The sequence below is a fragment of the Hypomesus nipponensis genome, chromosome 2 (assembly GCF_054491055.1).
Source record: "Hypomesus nipponensis isolate SF chromosome 2, ASM5449105v1, whole genome shotgun sequence".
NCBI lineage: Eukaryota > Metazoa > Chordata > Actinopteri > Osmeriformes > Osmeridae > Hypomesus > Hypomesus nipponensis.
The window spans coordinates 180,600-207,941 of NC_140362.1; the positions used below are offsets into that span (position 1 = coordinate 180,600).

The 27,342-nt window shown below is 43.8% G+C and overlaps 1 protein-coding gene across 3 annotated transcripts; it reads right to left on the minus strand.

Annotated features, from left to right (window-relative positions):
- Positions 1–5,084: 5,084 nt before the first annotated feature.
- Positions 5,085–27,135, minus strand: LOC146300288 (alpha-N-acetylgalactosaminidase-like). 3 transcript variants are annotated; one of them, XM_084702143.1, is made up of 9 exons: positions 27,011–27,135; positions 26,670–26,826; positions 21,785–21,925; positions 13,730–13,941; positions 13,114–13,208; positions 12,795–12,956; positions 12,411–12,608; positions 12,173–12,313; positions 5,085–5,675 (listed from the first exon to the last, which is right to left on the minus strand). In XM_084702143.1, the coding sequence occupies exons 2-9, from the start codon at positions 26,822–26,824 to the stop codon at positions 5,463–5,465; spliced, it is 1,317 nt and encodes a 438-aa protein (XP_084558269.1). In that variant the 5' UTR covers positions 26,825–26,826; positions 27,011–27,135; the 3' UTR covers positions 5,085–5,462. The 3 variants fall into 3 exon arrangements, with proteins under 3 accessions (XP_084558269.1, XP_084558268.1, XP_084558271.1); XM_084702142.1 differs by lacking the exon at positions 27,011–27,135 and having other exon boundaries at positions 26,670–26,905; XM_084702145.1 differs by lacking the exons at positions 21,785–21,925; positions 26,670–26,826; positions 27,011–27,135 and adding an exon at positions 15,805–17,954.
- Between the last annotated feature and the right edge of the window lie 207 nt (positions 27,136–27,342).

The window sequence follows — 27,342 nt, forward strand, 5'->3', positions numbered from 1 at the left end:
TGGATCAGAGACAGGGAGACAGGCTCCCAGCTGGATCAGGGGCAGTGAGACAGGCTCCCAGCTGGATCAGGGGCAGTGAGACAGGCTCCCAGCTGGATCAGGGGCAGTGAGACAGGCTCCCAGCTGGATCAGGGGCAGTGAGACCACCCTCACAGCCGCATCACAGCCGAGCTGTAAAACATGGTTGAAAATATGTACTCTGAATAAGAAGAAAAGGCGTCAGTTTACCTTCCCTGTAGCAGGAGTGTTCAGCATGTGTTACAGCTCTGGCTCCGGACCCGGAACATTCCTCTGATCTGCTACAGCAAAGCTCTGAGACTGCAGAGGACCTGATCTGCTACAGCAAGGCTCTGAGACTGCAGAGGGCTTGGCAAACCACATGAAAAGAAAGACGTTTCATTTATGACCAAGATCTCTGTGAGGATTATTGTCTTTGGCTGATATTGCATGTGATGTGGAAGCTACATGGAGGTTGTGTAGTAGAGCGGTCATCTCTGTCTTCAGTGAGGTGATGTTTATTTTCCCAGTGAAAGATTCCATGCAGGCGCCCTGTCCAAAACTCCTTCAGGATGTCATTTAGCACAGAGACACACATACACATACACACACGCACACACATACACACATGGACACACACATACATACACACAAGCATACATGCATACACACACACCCACATGCACAAACACACATATGCACACACACATGCACAAACACATATAATCGCACACATGCACACACATGTATAAATACACACTCACACACACATAAAGCCCTTGCATACAGCAGCAGCCGTCTCCAGCTGTAATAACAGCAGCCGCTCAGTCTCCAGCTGGAGCCTAACCCACCCGGAGGAATTCCAGTAAAACAGCAGAAAGTCTCAGAAACACAGAAACACCCAAATCCTATTACGTTGAATTAACTAGTCCCCTTACCCTAACTGTCTTCTGGTTTATTAGAACTGTCTCCTGGTACTGTCTCCTGGTTTATTAGAACGGTCTCCTGGTTTATTAGAACTGTCTCTTAGTTTATTAGAACTGTCTCCTGGTTTATTAAACTGTCTCCTGGTTTATTAGAACTGTCTCCTGGTACTGTCTCCTGGTTTATTAGAACTGTCTCCTGGTTTATTAAACTGTCTCCTGGTTTATTAGAGCTGTCTCCTAGTTTATTAGAACTGATATGACTTTCTTCCAGGTCCCCCAGGCAGGATGGCAGGCAGACCCAGGTAGACCCAGGCTGACCCAGGCCCAGGCTGACCCAGACCAAGGTAGGCCCAGGCTGACCCAGACCCAGGCTGACCCAGACCAAGGTAGGCCCAGGCTGACCCAGACCCAGGCTGACCCAGGAAGACCCAGACCCAGACAGTCCCAGGCTGACCCAGACCCAGGCAGACCCAGGCCCAGGTAGACCCAGGCAGACCCAGGCTGACCCAGACAGACCCAGACCCAGGTAGGCCGAGGCTGATCCAGGCTATTATCCAACAAGCTATTTAAAAAACTGTTTTACAATAATGGAGTCATGTTGAGTGTTGGCAGCCGCGGCCTAAGATAGAACAAACATGTGACTCACCATCACCATCATCACATCAGTGATATTAAAAGGCCCGTTTTCTACTCTTTCTCAATGCAAACTCATCAATGAGCTCTTCAAAGTCCAGTTGGCGCAGTATGTCATTCTCTATTGACATTAAAGTCAAATTGTTCAGTCTGTCCTCGCACATTGATGTCCTCAGTCTATGCTAATAATTCCTGAGAATGACCTCTCCCCACAGGCATTAGCCTACAAACGGGCAATGTAAGCTAAATCCTCAGCGCTATGTCCACATTTGGTAAAACACTTTGGAGATGCCTCTCCCGTATTAATGAAAGTAGGTTTCTCGGTGTTGTTGGGTCAGTGAGAGAGCAACTCGGGAGAAATTCACAAACTGCGTTAGTTCAACAGGGAGGTCTTCCGCAGAGGTAGCAGCAGCATCAGGCTGACTAGCCGGCGGATTTGTTGCAGCAGTCCATATGTATTTTAATTTTGGAGTCTTCTTTCATAATTCTGACACTCATGTTTTAGAGCTTGTAATTTTCTTTTTTGGGCCCCACTCTCATGCTTTCTTTGACCGGTCATTTTTGCGCATTATTTTAGTTTTCACTCTGAATTTTTCTGCGCAAATTTTTCTGTGAATGTTATGCGCAGTGCCGTTGACTCACTCGACTTCGGGCAACCTGGGGCCCCCTGGTGGCAAGGCTCAGGGCTGCAGCCCCTAAAGCCCATTGTCTTAATCCGGCCCTGAGTATAGTGTAAGTAAGATATCATCTTATCTATGACAGTGCTTTGAAATAGTAACTAGCTCCTGTCTGTATGTTTACTAGCATTTAGACCAGCTCGGTGTACACATGGTCAGGGTGTAGCTCAGTGGTAGAGCATTCAACAGCAGATCAAGATAGCGCAGGTTCAAATCCTTCATGACCATCATCATTACAGGGAGAGAGAAAAGGGGGAGGGTAGGGGGAAGGGGTAGAGACGAAGGAAAGAGAGAGGAGAGAAAGAGCCTACGTGAGCTTAGTCAGTAACCCTCTAACACAGGGTTAGGACTAACCCTAACACAGGGATGAATCTTTCAATACCAGCTTGTTTCACTCTCTCTCTCTCTCTCTCTCTCTCTCTCTCTCTCTCTCCAAATGAGACAAACATGTAACAAAGAGTGGAGTGTTGGCTTGCTGAGAACAGATTAATTCCGGATGAGAGTGAAGGTTGGGAATACCACCATCCCATAATAAGATGGTGTATGTGTGTGTGATGTTGCTCACTATAGTTCATTAGCTCATAAGAAACTCCCTTCTGTTGACGTCTGCAGTGTTTGGGGAACCATGAACACAAATAAACAGCTGACAGAATGTATGGTTAATGCTTTCTCTAAGAACGGGGGGCCGCAGGTCAGAGAAGCTCACAAACACGCATGCACACACACACAGCCACACACACACATGCACACCCAGACACACACATACATGCACACAAACACACATGCACACACAGACACACACATGCACACACATACATACAGACATGCGCACACACACAGACATGCACACACACACACACATGTCAACGGACACACACACACAGACAGTAGCTCACACACTCACAGACACACACACACACACACACACAGTAGGTCACACACACACACAGTTTGTGAAACAGCTGACATCGACATGCTCCAGTAGAGCTCTCCACTCTGCAGAGTGACAATCAGCCTTTTCATCTACCCTCCATCTTTTTGCTGACACTGGCATCTTTAATCAACACAAAGCTGTTCACATCCAGATCACATACACACTGCCTCCTGTAGAGGCTATTCAGCCTGATAGTTCTATAGCTTCATCATGATGTCAATGCTTATTGATGCAACACTGTCGTGTAAGGGTCAGCTGCTAATGTTGCATGACTGGTCAGCTCACTAGCTCCTCTTATTAACTACCGTGCTAATCAGAGCACCATGACTTCTTCTTCTTACCTCCTCCTCCTCTCTTTCTTTCTCCTCATCCCCCACTGCATCCTCTCTCCCCTCCTCCCCCTCATTGTGTATGCTTTAGTCTAGATTAATAGACTGTGAGTGTATATACTGTATGTACACCTGTTGCAGAGTTTAGGCCCTTTTCCACTACACAGTACCTTCCCTTTTCCACTACACAGTACCTTCCCTTTTCCACTACACAGTACCTTCCCTTTTCCACTACACAGTACCTTCCCTTTTCCACTACACAGTACCTTCCCTTTTCCACTACACAGTACCTTCCCTTTTCCACTACACAGTACCTTCCCAACTCTACACGCCTGTGTGGAACCCTGACCCCAAGGAGAAGCCTCGGAGGGTCCCAGTCGAAGAGTTACCAAAAGGTGAAGTGATCAAATCTATTTATCTGTATTATAGTTTTTCTCTCTCTTTTCTATGTTTTGCAAAACAGTAAGTGCCTTTCTTGAAACAAACTGTATCACACAATGGATTACTTTTCCTGTATAGCATATGTCAATCTCAACAGACAATATCAATTGTACTGTTTATTTACATGCCTTTAAACCAGTGATGACAGAATTAGTCAGAGACAGACATCACACAGACATACGGGTGGTGTGGATGAGTGTGAACACGTTTGCTACGTTAGTACCCTTGCTGGTATCCAGACTAGCCCTAACCCATGCGTATGGTGTGGATGAGAGTGAACACGCTTGCTACATTAGTACCCTCGCAGGGGCTGGTGGTCTGCCAGGGAGCTGAGCCGTGATAATGGCAGGAGACGCTCACTGCCCCGGCCGTGGGACAGCGGGAAAGAGGTGGGCGGACAGAGGCTACTGGGTCCAATCATGCATCACATGGACTCAGAGATTAGCTCCTTTCCCCTGGACCCAGAGATCAGCTCCTTCCTGGACCCAGAGATCAGCTCCTTCCCCCTGGACCCAGAGATCAGCTCCTTCCTAGATCCAGATATCAGCTTCTTCCTGGACCCAGAGATCAGCTCCTTCCCCCTGGACCCAGAGATCAGCTCCTTCCTAGATCCAGATATCAGCTTCTTCCTGGACCCAGAGATCAGCTCCTTCCCCCTGGACCCAGAGATCAGCTCCTTCCTAGATCCAGATATCAGCTTCTTCCTGGACCCAGAGATCAGCTCCTTCCCCCTGGACCCAGAGATCAGCTTCTTCCTCAATCCAGAGATCAGCTCCTTCCCCCTGAACCCAAAGATCCGCCAGCCAGATTGTGAGAGATTGTGTAATAGCGGGGAGGTGTGTGTAAAAGTGAGGTTGAGAAAGTGAGAGGGATAGTGAGACAGTGTGAGAGTGATAGAATGAGTGAGAGTCAGAAAGTGAGAGAGGGACAGGGAGAGAGGGACAGTGAGAGAGGGGGAGAGACTCTGTCTGTCCTTTATGACCCAACAGTAAAAAAAAAAAAAAAAAATGCTGATTGTGTACGTCTAAGTTTGCACTGCTGCCTGATGGTAAGGCTAATACTGACATTTCAAGAATATTTTCCTATAATTTATGAACTATGGTTTTTATTTTGATGAAAGGTAAAGGACAACAAAACATGAAATACATTTAATCTTAAATATATTTTAATAACTTCCAAACATCTTCAAAAGAATAAAAGCATTCTTCAAAGTAATTGAAGTTTGTTTTCCAACATTCTTCAATGTTCACATCCTCAGGTGAAACAAGTCAAATCACAGATGTTTATTGTAGACAGATTGCATGAAAATCACAAAACTTCCTTTACTATTTGAAGTGTGGTAAAAGTGGGACTGACTTGCCAGGGTCCCAATCAGGGGAGGACAGTTGAAAAGTTTGGAATGAAAATGTGTTGAATGAAAACAAGACATAACCAAAATGGGAAGGGGCAAATTGCAATCTCTTCACTGGGCCCACAATTCTTAATGGCGTCTCTGAATTCAGAATCAAATTAATTCCAAGAAGGATTAAAGAACTCCGTAAGGCCCATCTCCAGACTCAGAGAACGATAGGTTGTACTTTTTGCGAATGAAGCGATATCGGCTGTGGCTCTTGGGCTTGTTGTAGTTAGACGTGGGATAGATGTACCACATGACCACTCCTGAGGGGTTGATGGTGACGGTGAAGGGTGTGGTAGTCTTCAACCCCGTCACCAGCTTTCCAGAGAACACATCATACGCCTGGCAACAAACACCAACATCTCCTATTATGTATACAAAGATTTCGACAGACTAAACCAAATATCTCCTGGTTGATGCAGAGGTTTATTTTTATTTAGCCTTTATTTAATCCGTCTCATTGAGCTACAAAATCAATTTTTCCAGTTTCCCGGGGAAGATGGCCAGCACCAAGATATTACATATTACAACAAAACTATGATATTGAGTAAAGAATAACATAATCAGGAGACAAAAGTCTATTTTAAAACATTTACAGATCAGGGAATCAGCATTCAAATACTTCGATCATATTCTAAAAACAACAATCTGGACAAAATCCTCCAGTTTAAAACATCCAAGCTGATGGAGCAGAGCACATAAAAGCCTTTCAGTCCTGACATTTTTAACAACAGGATATAATCCTGTTCAGGGCTTGACATTAGTACCCGCCCACCCGCCAAATGTGGGTAGAATTCGGCTGTGGCGGGTAAAGCAGTCACTCTTACTAGCCACTTTGGTGGGTGGAATTCTATATATCTCTCTCTAGATATTTTTTTATTGTAGTCTTCTCAAAACACATCTAAAACAGGGTTCTCAAGCCTCACGCATTGACCATGAGACACAAGCATTTCAACCAGTTCACACGCTAACACGCCACACCTTGTGTTTCTCATGCTGAGAAGGCAACCCCAACCCAGTTGCCCTGCTAACGTTGTATACATTAATGGACTCACAAATAAATGTAACGCTATTCAGAAATGTATTCCGTGATTTACAAATGTAAAGCGATTCACAAATAAATGATCCATTACATTTGTTTGCAACCTGAAAAACACAGGTTACAAATCGAGTAACACCTCTTACAAATCGGAGAACACGAGTTACAATTCGGAAAACATGAGTGACAAATCCCTGCATTCGTTGGTGTGGATTTTTGGAACTTTCCTGACGCGCTTAGATTCACAAATGCATTTTTTCTAAAAGATATCCTCTGCAGCCTATCAGATGTCTCCAATTTTAGCCAATCACATTAACAAGTCTATATGGAATTCAACAAACTGCCATAATAACGGACATCGTCTCCTTCAGATCACGAGCAATGTCGTCTGGTAGCTTGTACGTGAAATGTTGCTTGTTAATCTTATTAAACCGATTAAAATACATGATTGAATATTCTTGAGAATGGCAGGATCCATGTTTAGTCATTTTCAGTGTTTCCTAGGCTAACGCAGAGCTCGTCTACCCATATTAGACATTCTCTGGCTAACGTTTAGCAGGCTAGCTCTGATTGGCTAAAATTGGAGACATCTGATAGGCTGCAGAAAATATATTTTAGAAAAATGCATTTGTGAATCCACACCAACGAATGCAGGGATTTGTAACTCGTGTTTTTTGATTTGTAACCCGTGTTTTCCGAGTTGTAACCTGTGTTTGTCAGGTTGCAAACAAACGTAATGGGGTCATTTATTTGTGAATCGCGTTACATTTGTGAATAATGAAATACATTTGTGAATTGTGTTACGTTTGTTTGAATCGTGTTACGTTTGTTTGTTAGAATTATGAAACTAATCTAACTCCATAATTTATCCCCCTGGCAGTACTTCCTAAGTTTCCCATGAACACTGTGCCGTAATGCTACGTGTTAACGTTTTATACGCCCATTGGCTGCGCGCAGTTTGAAGTGAAAAACAGCGCGAGAAACCGTGGAAACGAACGGAGCGTCCACCAGAAGACACAAGGAAGAAGTAAAACGAAGCACAGCGGATCATAGGAGGTAATAATAGCTAGCTAGAGTAGTACATTAAAAAGTTTACTTAATACGGCGGTGTTTAGGACAAACTTCTGGGAGCGAGAAGTGGAACGAGGAAGTGGATGAGGATATTGATAGCACTAGAGAACCGAAGAAAAGAAAATGTAGGCTAATGCCAAATGGCAGGTGGGTCGGGAATGGCTTGCGTTTGACAATGAAAATTGTGTTTTGTGAGGATGTCCTAGTCTATGCTAAAGAAAAAGAAATGACAGTCTTCTGTAATGTAACTAGAACATGCATTTCCTGCCGAAAATGCGTTGGAATGCTGAAATCTGAAATTATTATTTTTTAAATGGCTGAAAATACAGAAATGAGAAAATACCTGCAAGCTAAAAATTCATTTAAAAATGTGTGACTCACTGAAAAGAGGCAGTGTGGAAGCTGAACTGCATCATCTAACAAAGCTAAGAGCTTAAATAGCCTACAATGCGGGAGAAGCTGAAAGTTGAACTGTTAAACAGAAGAAGAAGTAGGCTAGCTAGTTGTAACAAGAATATTATAGTTTTAACAGCTGAAATTAGTTGGGATAGTAATATCAGTAGCAGATGTAGCCTATCATTGAGTGTGTTTACTCGGCTTTCTTAGTAGGATTCAATGTGTTGATTGAATGAAACATACAGCAGTAGTAGGGCTGATACAGGAAGACACAGCAACACTTTTTTGCAGAAGGATGATGGTGCAGGTTTTGTCCATGGAGCATACAAAGATTAATAAAAAGAATCATGTAGACGTGTTTGACTAATCGCATAACTAACTAGAGAGGGTACAATTTCTAGGGAAAATGTAGGGTCCTCCCTTGCCCCTGCCGTCCTCCAGAACTACCGACCGGTATCACTGTTACCCTTCTTCTCTAAAACAATTGAACGTGTTGTATCTAACCAAGTGTCTAACTTTCTCTCTCAGAACAACCTGCTTGACCCCAACAAATCGGGCTTCAAGACCGGCCACTCCACAGAGACTGCCCTCCTTTCAGTCACCACTGCCTTCCAGTCTGCCAGAGCGGCTTCGAGGTCATCCGTCATCAATCTGCTGGACCTTTCGGCAGAGTTTGATACGGTTAACCACCAGATCCTGCTCTACAGACTTTCTGAGATGGGCATCACTGGCATTGCACTCCAGTGGATCTCATCCTACCTGTCGGGAAGATCAGGTCTCTTGGGGAGGCAAACTGTCAGACCTTCGCCAGCTCTCCACTGGTGTCCCACAGGGCTCCGTCCTAGGACCCCTCCTCTTCTCTCTGTACACCACCTCACTTGGACCAATCATCACCTCCCATGACTTCTCCTACCACTGCTACGCTGATGACACGCAGCTGTACCTATCGTTCCCCCGAACCGATCCGGGGATCTCAGCTAGGATTGAGGCCTGCCTCGCAGACATCTCCGCCTGGATGACCGAGCACCACCTCCAGCTGAACCTCGCCAAAACAGAACTTCTCATCATCCCGGCCAAACCCTCCATCTCCCACGACCTCTCAATCACCCTGGGATCTGTGACGGTGGCCCCCTCATCCTCTGCCAGGAACCTTGGGGTTACCATGGATGATGAGCTCTCCCTCACGGCCCACATTGCTGCGGTCTCCCGGTCGTGTAGATTCACCCTCTACAACATCCGGAAGATCAGGAGATACCTATCTGAGCACTCCACCCAGCTGCTAGTCCAAGCACTTGTCCTCTCCAAGTTGGACAACTGCAACTCGCTGCTCGCCGGTCTCCCAGAGTGCGCAACCCGCCCTCTTCAGAGGATTCAGAACGCAGCGGCACGCCTGGTCTACAACCTACCCAGACGCAACCACGTTACTCCGCTCCTCATCTCCCTCCACTGGCTACCCATCATGGCCCGCATCAGATTCAATACCCTGGTACTGACCTTCCGAGCAGTAAACGGGACTGCACCCGACTACATCAAGTCTCTCCTGCAGTCTTTCACCCCCACCTACGGTCTTCTTCAGACAACCGCCTGTTGGTCCCACCGCTCAAGACCACCCGGTCCCAACACAAGCTCTTGTCCTGCCTGGCCCCCCAGTGGTGGAATCAACTCCCCATCTCCATCAGAGACACAGACTGTCTCTCCACCTTCAAGAAAAGGCTCAAGACGCACTTGTTCTGAGAATACAACGGTACTAAGGAATGGTTTGCTGGACGCAATGCTAGTTTCCTCAAGGATCACAATGACTCTTGCTTAGAGAGTTGTTGCTCTTGTTGGTTAGTGGCAACTGATTCAAACTGTTGTATTCGTTGCAAAATATTCTATTTTAGATCATCTTATTTTTTTATTCTTACTGCTGCTGCTTTTTCTACAGGCACACTTGCACTTAGAGATTTGCGTTGTTTAAATTGTAACTCGCTTAACTAGATGCTCTTATGGTTCTTCCCTTTGGCACTTATTTTTGGGTTGTTCACAATGTGTGCTTCTTGTTTTAGCTACCCGCAATGCTTTGGGGCTATCTTGTTGTTATTATCAGTGACCTATGCACTTTGTAAAGCTCTCTCTTGGAAGTCGCTTCGGATAAAAGCGTCTGCTAAATGAATAAATGTAAATGTAGGGTGTGCTTGTTTGCGTCAGTTGCAGGTGGGTCCGTTTTCCCTTCTAGTGATATTTTCAAGCATTTGGCCTTCTCATATTGCATAATTCATGAAGAACACCCTTTGAAACAAGGAACCCCCTTTGAAACAAGCAACTGTAACACGTTTTCACTGGCAGTATTTCAGATGGAATTGCGATTCAAATAGTACCGTCTGCTAACTGAAAATAAGACCCCCAAAACGTAAATAAATTCGATATTAATTTAGGGGGACATGGCTAATTCAAAAGCAGTTTGCTCGAGGCAAGCTAGCTGCCATTGCTATCCACACTCCACTGATTGTTTGAAAGCACAGGAAATTAGAACGTTTCTTTTGTAAGGGATAATGTATAGTAGACCCGACAGGGCGAACAGCACCCCGACGCGAAGCGGAGAGGTTTTGTTTCGCCCTGAAGGGGCTTATTTTCCCGATAATGACCGGCGTTCTATACATTATCTCGCTTATTACACGGCTACTTGCCAACAAAAATACCTTAACACAGTGTGTCTTTTTACAATGTATTTGTTACCATTCGTATTGTTGATCAGCAGAGAAATATTTCGCCAAATATGTTGAACTTCATAGACTTTGAACATTCTTTAGGCTTCAAATCAGCTAACGTCGCTAAGCAACAGAGTACGCTGGGGTTGAAAAGTTACAGGACTACTTCCGGAGTGCTACGAAAGACGTGAATCCAAGGCAAAAAGGGATTTGTCAACATTTTAAAGTTTAAATGGTGGCTGTAGCTGAAGGATTGAGGAAGAAAAAGGATTTGAAAGTTGAAGAAGTTTAAAAGAGGATTGAGAGGATTTGAAAAAAAAACTCAATTGGAAAACCATGTAAAAATAATTATTAATATTGATTTATATTAATTCAAGCATAATAGGTACAAAGCTGAAAATATATAGCAGTCATAGCCTGAAACTGCTGAATTTTTTGATAGTAGAACGGCTTTAATAGCTGAAGATTTGAAGGCGCTGAAAGGTGTCGTGGAAGAAATAGAAGAATATGAAGTTGAAAGCTGAAGCAGCATTCCAACAACAAAGAGTCAAAGAACAATACTTGGAATGCTGAAGTAGCATTCCAACAAATACTGTTCTTAATAAACAGTATATTAGGTCGGTTTAATGAATGCCTGCTTAGGACAAAAACGTTTCTGTAAATGCATGGGCAGGAGTCCATCTCATAACGTCAATGGACGTTTTAGCCATTTAGCCTACAATAAATCGTGTCTTAAGTCACGTGTTGGTAATTCATATACCGGGTTGGGTGATTTCACTGATTTTACTTCATTTTATGTTTTTCATGCCAACAATGTTAGTAAAAGGATCAAATGCATTTCGTGAAACTCAATTGTTCTTATTTTCACCAGAAAGAATTTGGCTAGTGGAAATTCTAGTTGGCTGGTTACTTTCGAAAGTTACCAGCCACATTGGTTGTTTAATTTTGATTTAGAACCCTGGTCATCTCACATCCATTTACTATTCAACTCGCTACACAGGCCTTAGCCTAGACTAGTATTAGACTATCCGGCCGATAGCTACGTGAAAATCTTGACATTGATTTGGGGACAATGACATAGCTGGCCAGCTAGATAGTCTTCTTGTCAAACATACTGTAAAATTATATTTACAGTTTGTCAACGGTACACAATGTTATTGCCTTTGAATCATGCTAGTAGCATAACGTTAGTTTTCGGGCTAATAGCTCAGCCAAAGGAAAGCCAGTGTTGGTTCTATGAGCTGAGCGGACTAGAAATATCAGAGTTGGCTAGCGTTAAAAAACGTTAGATTTCTATTGAAAAACGCCTGAAAACCATATTATTACATCATCCCTTACTTGTTTAATTACATATGCTCTTGTGTTTCTTCCCATTGGCACTTATTTGCTTTTCACAATGTATGCTTCATGTGTTGGCTAGTCAAAATGTTTTCGGGGCTATCTTGTTGTTATTATCAATGACCTATGGACTTTTGTAAAACTCTCTCTTGGAAGTGGCTTTGGATAAAAGCATCTGCTAAATGAATACATTTAATGCAAATGCAAAACACATTTCCCAACTTGTCCCCTGCCCCCTGCCTCCCTTCCTGCCTCCCCCCCCACACCCACCTGCCCTACCACACTGTACTTGCCCTCTGACTCACCTCGTAGTTGCCTGCAGGGTAGTTGAGTCTCACCAGCGAGGTGTGGTAGCGGTAGGGCATATCCTGGCGCCGGCTGAGGAACACCAGAGCACTGGCCTTGTGGGACAGAGGCCTCCAGTACACATCCACACGGGTCCTCTCCTGGGAGAGAAGGGACACAGGGGACGGAGGGGAGAAGAGAGTTCATTGAGACTGTGAACATCCAACAGCTTGTCCAGCTGTGTTCTGGGTCTCAGACCTGCAGGATCCGACGGCCCTGGATGCCCAGAGGGTCCTGGTTGATGGCGATGGCCAGCTTGTTGCTGAGCACGGCGCGGGCATCTGCCTCCAGGGAGCGCAGGTCGTTAGACATGATGAGAGGGGCCGCCATGATGGCCCACACAGCCATCTGAGCACGGGATTGGTCGATGCTGAGTCCAAAGTTTCCAATGATCAGCTGGGAAGCAAATAACCGTAATATCACTGACAGCATTACAGTAATGTCACTGACAATGACCTGAATATCAGACAAATAATCTATGTAAGTAATGATAACATGTTAACATGCTCATGTAGTTGTTGGCAGTCTGCTAAAATGACTAAAATGTAAGAAAGCTTATGTGAAGGTAACGGCGCTGCAGACCATGTCAGGGTCGTTCCAGTGTCCGGGCCCAGCTGCAGGCTGCAGGTTGTCTTGGTTGTTGGAGAACCAGTCCAGGATGCTCTGAATGCTGTCCCAGGAGTCCTGAACATCATACCAGTTCCTCCAAACGTTACATATCTCTCCCAGCAGGGTATAGTTCACCTGGGAGAGAGAGAGGGGGGGGGAGAGAGGGAGAGAGAAAGAGAAGGAGAAAAAGAGAGAGGGAGAAAGAGTGATGGCAACAAATCAGAACTAAAACCGAAAGGAAAATATATCCAATAATATCCAGGAGCTTCAGGCAGACAGCTGTCAGACCCACCTCGGGGGGCAGGCCCCCCCTGTAGCAGGGCCAGCTGCAGGAGTAGGCAATGGGCCTCCCAGTGGAGTTCAGGGCCTTGGACATGAGAGGGTACCCTGCACGATCACACAGGAAATCCAACTGAGTATTTCTTTCCACCACATGACCCCCATAAGCCGAACACTATAATTCACATTTAAATGTATTCATTTAGCAGACGCTTTTATCCAAAGCGACTTTCAAGAGAGAGCTTCACAAAAGTGCATAGGTCACTGATTATAACAACGAGATAGTCCCAAACATTGAGGGCAGCCAAAACATGAAGCATACATTGTGAAAAACCAAATAAGTGCCAAGGGGAAGAACCAGAAGAGCATGTAGTTAGACAAGTTATAATTAAACAACATGAACCTCAAAAAGTGCAAGAGTGCACTTGTACACTCTTGCACAGTATCAGTCACGTATGCTGTAGTACAGTAAAGCAACATAACTACATTTGAAACAGATGTAGCAGGTGCAACAGGTGAAATAACCACAGTGGTGTAACAAGTGTGTACTGGAATAAACATCCTTATGGACTCTACTGATGCATTCACAAAGACAATAAATCATTCTGGTTTGTCTCTCTTGGTCTCACCTAATTGCTGCTCCACGGGGCTGGAATAGCAGCCGTCGAACTTCAGGAAGTCCACGCCCCAGCTGGCGAATGTGTGGGCGTCTGTGTGGATGGTGCTCAAGTTGGTCCCAGGGTAGCCCATGCAGGTCTGGAAGCCCATGTCTGCATAGATGCCAAGCTTTAGGCCTCGGTCGTGGACGTACCTCGCCAGGCTAGCAATGCCTCCTGGGAACCTGGGGTTGTGGGGAGAGGTGAGGTAGATGGGGGGAGGGAGGTTGGGAATGATGTTGGAAAATGTGCAGAGAACCAAGCTTATGTAATCAGTATATACAGTTACGACTCTCACAGCAAAGCAATTAAGTACAGATCAACCAGTATCAGACAGAGAGACAAGGGAGAGAAACAAGAAAGAGAGGACAGAGGAGAGACAGGAAGAGAGGAAAGACAGTAGAGAGGAGAGAGAAAAGAGAGAGAGGGAAGAGAGGAGAGACAGGAGAGGGGGAAGAGAGAGGGGAGAGACAGGTGAAGAGGTCTGTCCTTAAACTACTGATCAGTTAACAATAACTATTTATTAACTATTTATAATAAAACAAGATATATGACAACATATTTTTGAAACTTGCAAATCGAAAACGTTGTCACACAACTTTCATTTATCAAGTTGTCAATGACGATTGTGAGACTGACGTCTCGAGGACTTGACGTCACTTGATTCCTTCCTTTGCTCGATACAGTCGCCATACCATAAACTGACCAGCAGATGTCCCTATGGAGACGATGTATCGAACGCTTTGAAAAAGCGTACTTTTTCGAGACAATTGTGTCAAATAGCTTATTGCTTCGGAAAGCTTTGTTTCCCCCATCACTAGCATGAGCTCTCTTTGGGTGGTGTTCCAGTTAAATATAAAGGTAGAAAATGAAGAAGAATATTGTACATAAAATGGGTCTTTTCACCCCGTGCTGTTTGCTTAATAAACAAGATGCTGTCGGTGAAGTGGGTTTCACGGCTACGGTAAGAACTGTGTGTTCTCTGCCATCCAGACCTTTCCTTAATTGATTAATCACACCTGTAGATAAACCCAATTCCCTGTGATGTGCCACACCCAGTGCAACACTCCCCCAAGTGTCTAAAATAAGTAATACTGAAATAAATCTAACTAAACGGTGGATAGAAATGGCTCCAACAATTACTTACTTTTAATTAATTTAATTAATTACTTTTATACTGCTCTGAATATAATAAACAATGTTTGATCTATACCCTGCTATATTAAGCTCATGAGAACATAACCTTTGGTTATGTCCAGGAGAGAAATATGCCTATCTATGAATGATGTTGCTTGTATCATTGATAAACTGTCATTATGCTGTTTGCTTATGCCTGCATAGCCATAAGTTAGTTCTTTATAAGGTGCGACTAGGAAATGCCAAATATTACCAAAGTGTATAATGCCATGCAACATTGAATGAGGAAAATAGAAGGAACGTCAAGGCCATTGTCTTGTATTCTCCCATATTGTGATACTATTTAACTCCCCTGATTTCCTGTATTCCTTGTCCAGTCGTCTGAGATACTCAACTTGAGTGTATCAGACACCTGCACCTTATAGATCTATAAAAAATACGTAGATTTTGTCTTGAACTTGTACTTTCTATTCACTTCATTGATTTGGTACTTTCGCAGCAATTGAGCACAATCTAATACGTCAGGCGTGAAAAAGGGGAGAGGGAAGAGAGAGAGGAGGGAGGAGAGATGATAGACAGGAGAGAGAGACAGAGAAGAGAAAGGAGAGACAGGAGAGAGAGACAGAGAAGAGAGAGGAAAGACATTGGAGAGAGACAGAGGAGAGACAGGAGAGAGAGAGACAAAGGAGAGAAAGGACAGACAGGAGAGAAAGACAGAGGAGAGAAAGACAGAGAAGAGAGAGGAGAGACAGGAAAGAAAGACAGAGGAGAGACAGAAGAGACATGGGAGAGGGACAGAGGAGAGACAGAGACAGGCGAGACTTTGACTTTTAAAGGATCACAATGACTCCTATTGAGAGACTTGTTGCTCTTGTTGGTTAGTTGTAACGGATTCAAATGATTGTACTCACTGAAATATGTTTACTGTTGATTGTTTTTCTACAGGCACCCCCGTCCTGCATTGGCAGGTAGAGCACTGGGGCCCGGATCCAATGCTGACAAAAGAAATCCACCAAAGTCTTCTGCAGTTCCTGAAGCAAGCCGCCGGGGGCTGCAGTGCAACCAAATGATGCCAGAGGGTGGAGGCGGCCAGATTGTTTGCAACCAACACTCTCCCTCTGAAGGACATTAGTGGCAACAACCATCTCCAGCTAGACGACTTGGCAACCACCTTGTTTATCACCCCTTCCCAGTTCAACCCTTGATACTCATTGGACCCCTAGCACACCCCTAAAATCTTCAAACTTGCAGCCCCAAACCTGCAGCCCCCCTGGCAGCCTGGGCTTCTCTGATGCCCCCATCTCCCCATGGGAAAAGCGTCACTTTTCCCCCAGTTGACCTTTGCTGAGGAAGCCCTCTCATACCGCTCTAACTCCTCCTTCACAGCGTCAGCATCCCCCTGGCTCCTAAGGAGCACACACACATCTTCTACATATGCAGACAGTGCTATCACTCCTTCCCCTCCTACCCCCGGGTAAGCCACACCCTGCAATCTGCTCCTCAACCTACATAGCAGTGGCTCTATGGCCAGAGCATATAACTGGCCTGACAGTGGACACCCCTGCCTAATCCCTCTCCTAACTGGGACTGGCCGGCTCAAACCCCCCCCAACCTTCACCCTCACAGAGACATCAAAATACAAAAAATGCACCCATGAAATGAAACTATTCCCAAACCCAAAAGACTCCATCACTTCAAAGAAATACCCATGACAAACACGGTCAGATGCTTTTTCCTGATCAATTGACAGAATTCCCAAATCATGCCCCCCAAGCTTTGCCCAATCAATGACATCCCTCATCAGAAAAATATTGTCCATTATTGTCCTTCTTGGCACACAGTAGGACTGGTCTCTCTGCACTATGCTGTCTAGCACCAACTTCTGCCTATTGGCCAAGCATCTGGATAGTTCTTGAGCAGCCCTAGATCCCCCTTTTTAGGCAGCAGCGACAATACTGCCCGCCTACAGCTGCCTGGTTGCATGCGTTTCCCAAAAGCCTCCTGGTAAACCTCCAGTAGGTCAGGCCCCAAAACAACCCAAAAGTGCTGGTAGAACTCAGCTGGTAGGCCATCCAGCTCTGGGGACTTCCCCACCAACAGCTGCTGGACTGCAGCAGTGAGCTCTTGGAGAGTGAGTTCCACCTCCAAAGCCTCCCTATGGTCCGCCCTGAGCTTGGGCAGGTCCTGCAGCAGTTCATGGGCATTCTCAGGATCCCTGTCCCCAGCCCCGTACACATCCGCATAAAACGCCATGATGCGCCTCCTAACTTCAGCTGGATCTGTAGTGATCCCACCTGAAGGCAGACAAAGTTGGAGCATCTGCTTACGCTCGCCCTTCTTCCTCTCTAGGTTGAAAAAGAAAGCGGAAGGGGCCGTCCATGTCCTTGATGTTTGTCACACATGCTCTAATTAGAGCCCCCTTAACCTGGTCCTGTAAGAAAGAACCTAACTCTACTCTCCAGATGTAAAGCCCCTTGGAGGCCGGGGTCATTATTCGTAAGGATCCTACATTCAATCTCTCCTATTTCTTGTACTAGCTTCCTAACAGTTGCCTTAACCTTTAGATGCTTGAGTTCTAAATATTTCCAACGCTGCCACCAGAGTGAGTTATTTTTCCAAAACGGAAGCTAGCTAGCTTTAGTTAGCTTCCGTTACCTAGCAACCTAGCATAATACTCGTAGCAATGCTTCTACCTGCTAGTGTTACTTGTTAGCCTCCTAATTGTACATTTTGAAGCCATACTATAGCATTTGCCATATAGTTTTTGTCTATCGGAAAATAATTGGTTGGAATGTTCAGAATCACACGTGCGACGATACTCTGGGGGGCCCACTTTTGAACGATCACATATGTGCGACTCCTTAACGGGTTAACTCGACCTGAGATACTGGCTGCGTATCTTTGGCAGAAAATATTTGTGTTTTCCCCACCTCCCACCATTGCCTACGATTCTCCAACCTTTCTTTACTGCCTCTCCAGCTCTCCCAGAAAATACCACCCTTACAAAAAATATAAAGTATATTAAAGTATACTATAAGTATACTAAAATATGTATAGTACACTTTTAGTTCACTTTTGATACACTTTTAAGAAGTATGCTTAGAAAATAGTTCACTTTTGTAAGAAGTATACTTAAAAAATAGTTCACTTTTGATATGCTTTTAGGTATGCTTTGAAAATAGTTCACTTTTGATGTACTTTTAAGTATGCTTTGAAAATAGTTCACTTTTGATGTACTTTTAAGTATGCTTTGAAAATAGTTCACTTTTGATATACTTCTAAGAAGTATGCTTAGAAACTGGTGTAGGATTATTCTGGAGTATGATGTACGTTTTCTATTATCATACAGCAAAAACAGTCCAAAAATTTTTTAAGAACATTACAGGTAACTTTTTTTTGATCCATCTCATTCTAATCATTAATGTCTATGAAAATCTATTATGCATAGCACATTGAATCCTTTTTGGTATTGAAGCTGTAACCTTAATTACTGCCAAAACATTCTGAAGCCCTATAATCTTATACTAATAATTATCAATTGGAGTATTAATGAAAAAAAAAAAAAAAAAGCTACTTGAGAAAGAAGCAGACAGAAGGGTTGCATTATGCAGTTGAAGGTTATACTGTCAAACTGACTGAAGAATAAAAACAACATGAAATAATGGAGATAGTGTGGGTCATTGGCTAGTCAATTCCCATGATGCAAGGTGGTAAATAGTGTTAAAATTTGCTGAGAAGTTTGAAATGTAACTTCATGAATTTCGTTTTTTAAATGTGTCTGTTTAGAATGTAGTGTTTTGTTGGGTGGTAATTGTCATTGTTGTGCTGGTTTAACATTGTAACCATGAGTTAAATTACTGTTACATTTCATAAGAACAGCTGGATTCCTGTAACAATAATCCTTTTGCAATGAATAACTTCTTATATCTAAGAATCTGTATTGAAATGTTGCGAGGGCCCTGTTCTCGCCAAGTGACTAAAGATCGAGGCGTTTGAGAGGCCCCTAGACATTTTAATACATTAGTAAGTAATAGTAAAATTAGAAGTTTACTTCTTGAAGTACTTACATTAAATAAAAGTGCACTTGAAAGTATTGCAAAGTATACTTTGAGGGTCTTTAGGAAGTATACTTCATGAACTGAAAGTGCACTACACAGGTTACTTTGCAGTATTCAAAAGTAAAGCTTGAAATACACTAAGTGTACTTTAAAGTGTACTGAATGACCTAAAAAGTGAGCCAATTCAGGTTACTTAGTACAAAAAAGTATATAAATAAGTACACTGCTAGTATACTTTAAGTAACATGATAATTGTATACTTTTTATACTAAGTATACTTACCAAATAAACTTGAAGTATACTTCTTTTTTTGGAAGGGCAAAGCTCTCACCAAACTTTGTATCCTGCAGAAGCTTCACATTAAGATGCCAGAAGGACTTGGTGTTTGGTACAGTGTCCAGGTTAACATCTATGGTCACCAAGTGGTGATCAGAGAACCCATTCGGCCAAATAGACACATTCGTAATCCGGTTGCTGAGCCCTCTACTAGTATATATTCTATCTAGCCTTGCGGCACCTATCCTGCCCTCAGCTGCCTTTACCCATGTATATTGCTTTATACCCTGATTGCATTCCCTCCAGGTATCTACCACCCCGCCCCGCTGCAGTAACTGCTTCAGGGCCTCCACTGATGCTGGGTGGGTCTCCTCCCCCACCCTATCCACTGTAAACTCTGTTGTGCAGTTCCAATCTCCTCCCATAACTACTGTTATGCTTTCGTCATGCCTATCCAAAGCATGTCCCAGTTTGGAAAACAACCTCACCCTTTCAGCTCCCTTGTTTGGAGCATTTACGTTAACAAATAAAAACATTAATCCCTCTATCTCCGCCTTCACTATCAAGGCCCTCCCCTCCTCTACTTCTTCCTTACATATAACTTTAACTCCTAACCCTTGCGAGAACAACACTGCCACCCCTGCACTCCTGCTGCTCCCATGACTCAGGGCATACTCCCCCTCCCACTCCATTCCCCAGTTAACTTCATTCTCTATATCACTATGCGTCTCCTGCAAAAACACTACATTTAACTCCTTATGTATAATCCATTCATAGGTCACCGCCCTCCTACCCGTCTCTACCACCGTTGATATTTAGGGATCCTACTTTCAAACTACCCATGGAGAAAAGAATCCAGGACACTGAAAAACAAAGCAGATATAAAGAGAGACAAAAAATCAAACAAACTGTGACCCATACAACCATCGCTACTTCCTACCAGTAGCAACCTTACCCTTTCGGATATTTGCTACAAACTTCTTTAATCTGAAGCTTGGAAATGTCAGCATAGTTGTGCTTTGTCAAGAGAATACCTACTGATGTCACAAACGTATCCACATCAGGGAAGTACTCTGCAACACTCACATTTTCCCCAAAGGTCTCATCCAAAAAGTTGTTAACTTCCTCAAGCTTGTACAGCACCTGCTCAGGAGCCTGGCTCCCAATGTCAGAAACACTTGAACCGGAAATATCTGAAACTTTATCCTCATCTCTATCTCGCTAACTCCCACAGCGGCAGCAGCATCCCCAGACCCAAACAGGGCTTCTACCGGTGCCCCCCTAAGCCCCGCCTCCTCCTCCCTCACCTCCCCTATCTCAGACTCCCCCCCAGCCACGCCAGCTCCCCCCGCTGCGTTTTTCAGACCCCACTGAGGTTTCCGCGGACACCTCGTCAACCCCCTCACCCTCCTTCCTCTCTACCCACCTGGCCCTCACCTGGACGACCCCAGGAGCCACGCTGATAGCAACCTCCTCCGCAGGAGCCGCGCTGCTCGCACTCTCCTCTGCAGCCGCGCTGCCCGCACACTCCTCGCTCGCAGCCTAATGCACTCCCTGTGGCGGCTGGGCCTGTACCTCACTCATAGACCTCCAAATGTCTGCCCCCTCTTGCTCCACGTTAGGCACTACGTTCTTGACATTATGAAGGGAAACACCTTACTCAGCTGTAGGTATACTACCTCCTACACTCCTTTCTAAGGAGGTACCTGCCGTAACTCCCCATGGTTGAGTACGTTCCCTGGGTGAGCGGGACCTACGCTTGTTTGCCGAACCTCTCCTATCGGGTGACATCCCGGCTCCATTTGCCTGTTCTGCTGCTCGCTTATGTGGGCAAGCGAAAAGTTTGTGACCAATATCTCCGCATTCTAAACATCGTAAACTACCAGTTGTGGCGTAAACCATATACCATCTCACACTGTCTTTAACTCTAAAGGAAATGTCCAACGTTTGAGTCGGTGAATCCAAAATCATAAATATTTTTCGCCTAAACGATTTAACATGCTGCAATTTCCTCCTCCTACACACTAGTGGGATCCTCCTCAGAGCGCTAGCAAACTTTCCAAACCGGGAAAATTCACCTACCAGATAACAGTCTCTGATAAACGGTTGTACATTAGACACTATAACTTTAGTAGTGGGAGTGGAAAAGAGGGGTCATAGGAACGTAAAGTGAATTCACCCACACGCCGCTCTTCACTAACCCATTAACCAGTTTTTCGTCACTCAAACACTACTACAGCCTTGTTTATCCGCGACGCCGAAGCAATGTACTCATACCCTACCTTCTCTCCCACCGCTACTAACATGTCTTCCACCGTCAAGCCGGCTCCAGGTACACACCTGAAACCATGACTCAAAGAGAGGACACACTCCTCATCTCTGTTGGGAAAAGACACCATTGTCAGTTCAAAGACCGTTGCCACTATCCCTTACTATTGGAAACGCCACTAGACCTAGATAATTAAATAAGAAAAAGAAAGAGCACCATAGGACAGGACAGAAAGACAGAGAGAGAGAGGGGAGAGACAGGAGAGAAAGACAGAGGAGAGTGATAAACCTCTTGGGGTCAGGCTGCAGACGTCCGTCTTTGTCTCTCTGCATTGAGGTCCAGCAGTCGTCTATCATGATGTACTCGTATCCCAGCTCCCTCCAACCGTCCTCAGACAGCCGGTCAGCCATGTCCCTGAACAGGTTCTCACTGGAGCAAGAGGTAGAGGAAGAGAGGCAAGGAGAGACACAGAGGGGCGGATGGATTGAGAGAGATGGAGAGAGAAGAGAGAAAGGTCAAAGAGGGAAAGGAGAGAGAGTTAAGGAGAGAGAAGAGAGAAAGGTCAAAGAGAAGGAAAGGGTAGATAATTAAAGAGAGAGAAGACGGAAAAAGATGGGGAGAGAGAAGGGGGACAGAGAAAAGGCAAAGCGCACACACATCTTTATACCGCCTCATGAATCAAAGCTTGAAAACTTAATTAGGGTTCCGCCGGTAGGAGGAAACCTATTGTTTTTGTTAGTATTCCTACTATTAGGGTCCCTCCGGTAGGAGGGAACCTATTGTTTTTGTTAATAATCTTATTGGATAAACCATTGTTATCTCACATATATATTTATTATTTATTGTTTATTTTCGCGCCCCCAAGGCTCAGTCAATATTTGGACTACATAGACAACGTTGATGTCAAAATGTTTGTCTTGGTCTCAATGGCGTTGCTTGTATTTGGATTTACGTTCCGTTGCACATTTGAGGAGGTTACAACGTTTTTGTGGGGACAAAGTGCCTTTTGTCAACGGAGGGTAACCTGTGCTAGCTACGTCACCACGTCAACACACGTTAGCAACGACGCGTGGATACAACATGATAGAGACTTTCTACCTCGCAAATTGGAGATTGGATTACGAGTGTAAAATACCACCCCCAAAAGATCACAACCATTTGGCTTTGTAGAGAAAGCGATTTCGAGTGGAACTGCAATCTCGCATTTTTTATTTAGGTCGTGACAGTCTTTGAAATTTGAGCGAGCGCAGGGCGCCCATGAGACCGCTTCGTCTTTTAGGCGGCGGCCATGCTAGAAAGCTTAATAGTAGTATTTTTTGTAGCTAATTTTATAGTTCAATTTTACACAAAAAAACTGAAAGAAATGTTATGACGATATTACTTTTGTAAAAACAGCCAGGTGGTGAGATTTTAATATAGGTTGCTTTAAAAACTTTGATGTGTTTGCTACGAGAGAGCCTGTCAGCCTCCATTGACGATTGCGGAAGCAACAACAGTGTTGTCAGACACTTAGTCAACTGTCGATCTGCGTCTGGTGAGTATTTTCTTAATTTCGTACTAGGGTCAATTCTACATCTAAATGGACAGCAGTGTTTTAAAGATATGGCGATTGTGAAGACAGCCAGCGGGTCAGCATAGTTTGTTATTTGTGTAAAACTTGACTGCGTCTTGTTTTGACGTTAGCTACAGAGTCACTGACTCGGCTCGCCCACTGGCAGTGTAGTAGGCTACAGTACTGTCTTAAATGCCACAGCTATAGCTAAACTTTTATGTCTTATTACACGGCTGTTCTTAATACTGTAGAATGCTCCATTCACTTTAATGGGGCTTCCCAACGTTCTGCGGTGAACAATTTTCTCATATTTGACCGTTGCTATGCATATTTGACCGCTGTCAAGGGAAGTGGCCTTTTTGCCTCGGATTCACGTATTTTGTAGCACTCGGCAAGTAGTCTGGTAACTTTTCAACCCCAGCATACTCTGTTGCTTAGCGACATCAGCTGATTTGAAGCTGAAATAATGCCCAAAGTCTAGTTGAGTCTAAGTTCAACGTCTTTGGCGAACTATTTCTCTGCTGATCAACAATACGAATGGTAACAAATACATTGTAAAAAGACACACTGTGTTAAGTTATTTTTGTTGGCAAGTAGCCGTGTAATACGCGGGATAATGTATAGAACGCCGGTCATTATCGGGGAAATAAGCCCCTGCATGGCGAAACAAAACTGGTGAAAACTCTGCTTCACGTCGTGCCTAACAACTCCCCTTACCTGTTCTAAAATCAGCGCAAACCACAGCCTTTTGGGGCTTATTGCTTAATTATCCCGCACAAAAGAAATATTCTAATTACCTGCGCTTACAAACAATCAGTGTAGTGTGGATAGCAACGGCAGCTAGCTTGCCTCTAGCAAACTGCTTTTGAATTAGCCATGTCCCCTAAATTAATATCTAACTTATTTACGTTTTGGGGGGCTTATTTTCAGTTAGCAGACGGTACTATTTGAATCGCAATTCCATCTGAAATACTGCCAGTGACAACGTTGTTACAGTAACTTGTTTCAAACGGGGGAGCCTTGTTTCAAAGTGTGTTCTTAATGAATTATGCAATATGAGTAGGCTAAATGCTTGAAAATATAACAAGAAGGGAAAACGGACCCACCCGCATCTGAAGCAAACAAGCACACCCTACAATTTCCCCAGAAATTGTACCCTCTCTAGTTTTTCTTCTTCTCCATGAAATGGCTCAAGAGCTCAAAAAGTCCTCGACCCGATTTTTTCAAATTTGGCCCAATGATACAACAGGTCACTCACTACTCCCAGACCACTAATGGCTCATGTACGCCCATAGATGGCGCTATAAGCCATGCCCAAATTTACGTGATTTCCCCATCGCCCGATTACTTAAATACCGGAAAATTGGTATACATGCCTTATTTCTCATAGGGAACAAAAAAGCCTCAAGGACTCATAAAGTCCCCCTTGATAGAGTTTGCTATACTGTCCAAATTTGGTACAGCCTTTAAAACCATTCTCCTCATGAATCATAGATCCAATCGACTTGACATGTATTTATATAGGATGAAATGGAATAACAAATGCAATACAAAATGACTGAAAGGGGTGTATTTATGTAAATGTCCACATTTCCTCAATATCTTTGTGTAAATAAATGAAATATAATTTGGACTGATGGTTTTTCAAACCAAATAGGGTTCAAGACAGGGCCGGGGTGGCTAATCAGGAGAGTTCCCGGTGGGCCGCTTCACTTTTGGACCGGTCGAGGATTTTTTTGCATTTGTAACCTTAGTCTATCTTCTCTTAAAGTAGGCTACACACGTTCCACATTCTGACACCTTAGCCTCTGCATGGGTTGTACCATGGGTTGTACCATGTATGTAATATTTGTATTTTAATAATATTAATACTACTGTAATATTTTTAATAATACTGTAATATTTGTATTTTATATTGTATTTTATATTGTAAATTGGCAACTTATATTCTACTTTATTGTATATTCTATTTTATTTTAATTGTATTCCACTTAGTACTGCTAGTTTATGTATCCTTAGTATAGTTAGACCACATATTTAAATTTAAGATTCCTATATGTTTACTGTATGCACCTTCCTGCCAAAGCAAATTCCTTGTCTGTGGCGAATAAATCCCATTCTGATTCTGATGTGAGGGAGTTCTCCTCTCCAAAATAGAGTTGGTTGGGTCCATAGATGTCTTTTCAAAAAAGTATTTGAAAACCCTGCCCTACCGTAACGATACGCGTCAGGGAGGATGGATGGGAGCAGTGCCGGAGTGATGGCATCACTCGACAAGGTTTTACCAATTAAAAAACGTCTATGTTTATTTTACATAAAGCTCAAAAACTATTTTGCGCTCAAATAATGGCAAAAAAAATCAATCAAACCCATATGTCCTAGGTTGGGGCTAAGAGCCGAATGTTTACAACGTCTGGCTCTGTGGCTGATTAACACTCGGATAGTTAAACAGTCTAGTGGTATCCATATAAAACATAATATGATCCCTTTCTGTAATCACGATACCCCCCAGAAAAGGTCACTGCACCCCCAGTCAAAGCAAGATGCATCCCGGCCCTGTTCGGTATACAAAAAAAGTGGGCTGGTCTTCGGCCTGAAACTCCAGGGCTGAAAAGTGGCCCCACTCCGGCCCTGGTTCAAGATGACATCACTCTGAAGAACCATAAACAATTTCACCTTGGTATGTCAAAATATAATTGAATTACAGCTGTTAAAACTTTGGCCGAATCTAAGAATGCTTACCACAGGAGAAACAGCATACTTTTTTATACAGTAACTGACCATAACACTATTCAACTCAGAAAATGGCTCAGTGAGTTGAGACAATGTGCTGGAAAGTGCAAGGTCATAGACCCTGTCATAATGTTGATGATCTGTTTATTTAAACAGGATGATATCATTCTAAAGTACCGTAACAATTTCACCTTGATATGTCAAAATTAGGGCTGTTGAAGTTAACGCAATAATAACTCATTAACGTAATCTCACTTTAACGCGATTTAAAAAAAACAGTGCCGTTAATGCATGTTTCCTTGTGACCCTGGGAATCACCTGTTGTCACATAACTTCGACTGCCGATGGTAGCTGAATGATGGAGAGAAGGCTTTTAGATGGGAATTTCCATTTCAAAAAGTTGCCCGACAGCTCGGTTGACAAAAGCAAGGCTATATGTACTGATTGTTTAGAGTTTAGTTAGTACTTCCAGCCTAAAACATCACATGCAAGAAAAGCGCACAGCTAGCGTTAGCGGCGGCGTTAGTGTTCGCTCCGGTAATATAAAGCAGACAACACTCGACAATGTTAAATTTGAGATTACATTTACTACATATTTAATAATGTGTATGTCCAATATTGTACAGCATATTTGTGAGTCAATAAAACTCCCTTACAATTTCCCTCTGGTTATCCTCCAGTTATTTGAAGTTAAGTACACCCTTTTAATGTCATTTCACAAATAAATCTTTTATTGGGGTAAAAGTTGAACCAATTAAATAAATTGAATAATTGCTCTCTTGTGGTCCAACTCTTGATCTTCTACAATGTACATTTTACAATATTTTGCGGAGGAACCCGCATTGCTGCTTGCAGCTATATTTATAATTGTAATACAACGTTCTGTACCTTATACAATGTTTGGGGTCATTGGTGCAATCCACGTTACAGCGAAATCGTTCCCATGCCATCCAACCCATCGGAGGGGTCCTCAGCAAGCCATTGTCCAATGCATAGGTGGCCGAGGACGTGGCCAGTAGTAAAATCAACGGACACAAACCCATCTCTGAAAGGAGAAAAAAACCCTGAAACCTGATCCTCCAGAGGGTGGCAGTCGGAGACATTCCCCAACAAGTGAGAGACATGTTACCACTTGACTCACAGATTAGGAACACATAGCAGGGCTTCAGTTTGGTGAATGAGTAGAGCAAGATCACTCTGAATAATAAGTAAAACATTTCAATACTCACAAGTTGTGCTGTGTTTCAAATGTCGCTGGATTTGTTGTTTGAAGCTAAAGTTTGTTTCAAGCAAACCTCTTTATCACTACAGTTTCTCCACTTCCTGATTCTCTGCACTCTACTTATCTCTTCCTGGTAAACAGCTGTCATGTGACAGACATGTGCAGGTGCATGAAGGACCCGACAAACTGTTTTCAGCCTCTCATACCAAAGGGCTCTGTACCGGCTCTGTGCTCCTCTCTCTCTGTAGTTTTCTAAAAAGATTGTGTGAAGACAGGCTATAGAAACAAGACACTGTGAAGACAGGCTATAGAAACAAGTTCTACCGCATAACAACAGCT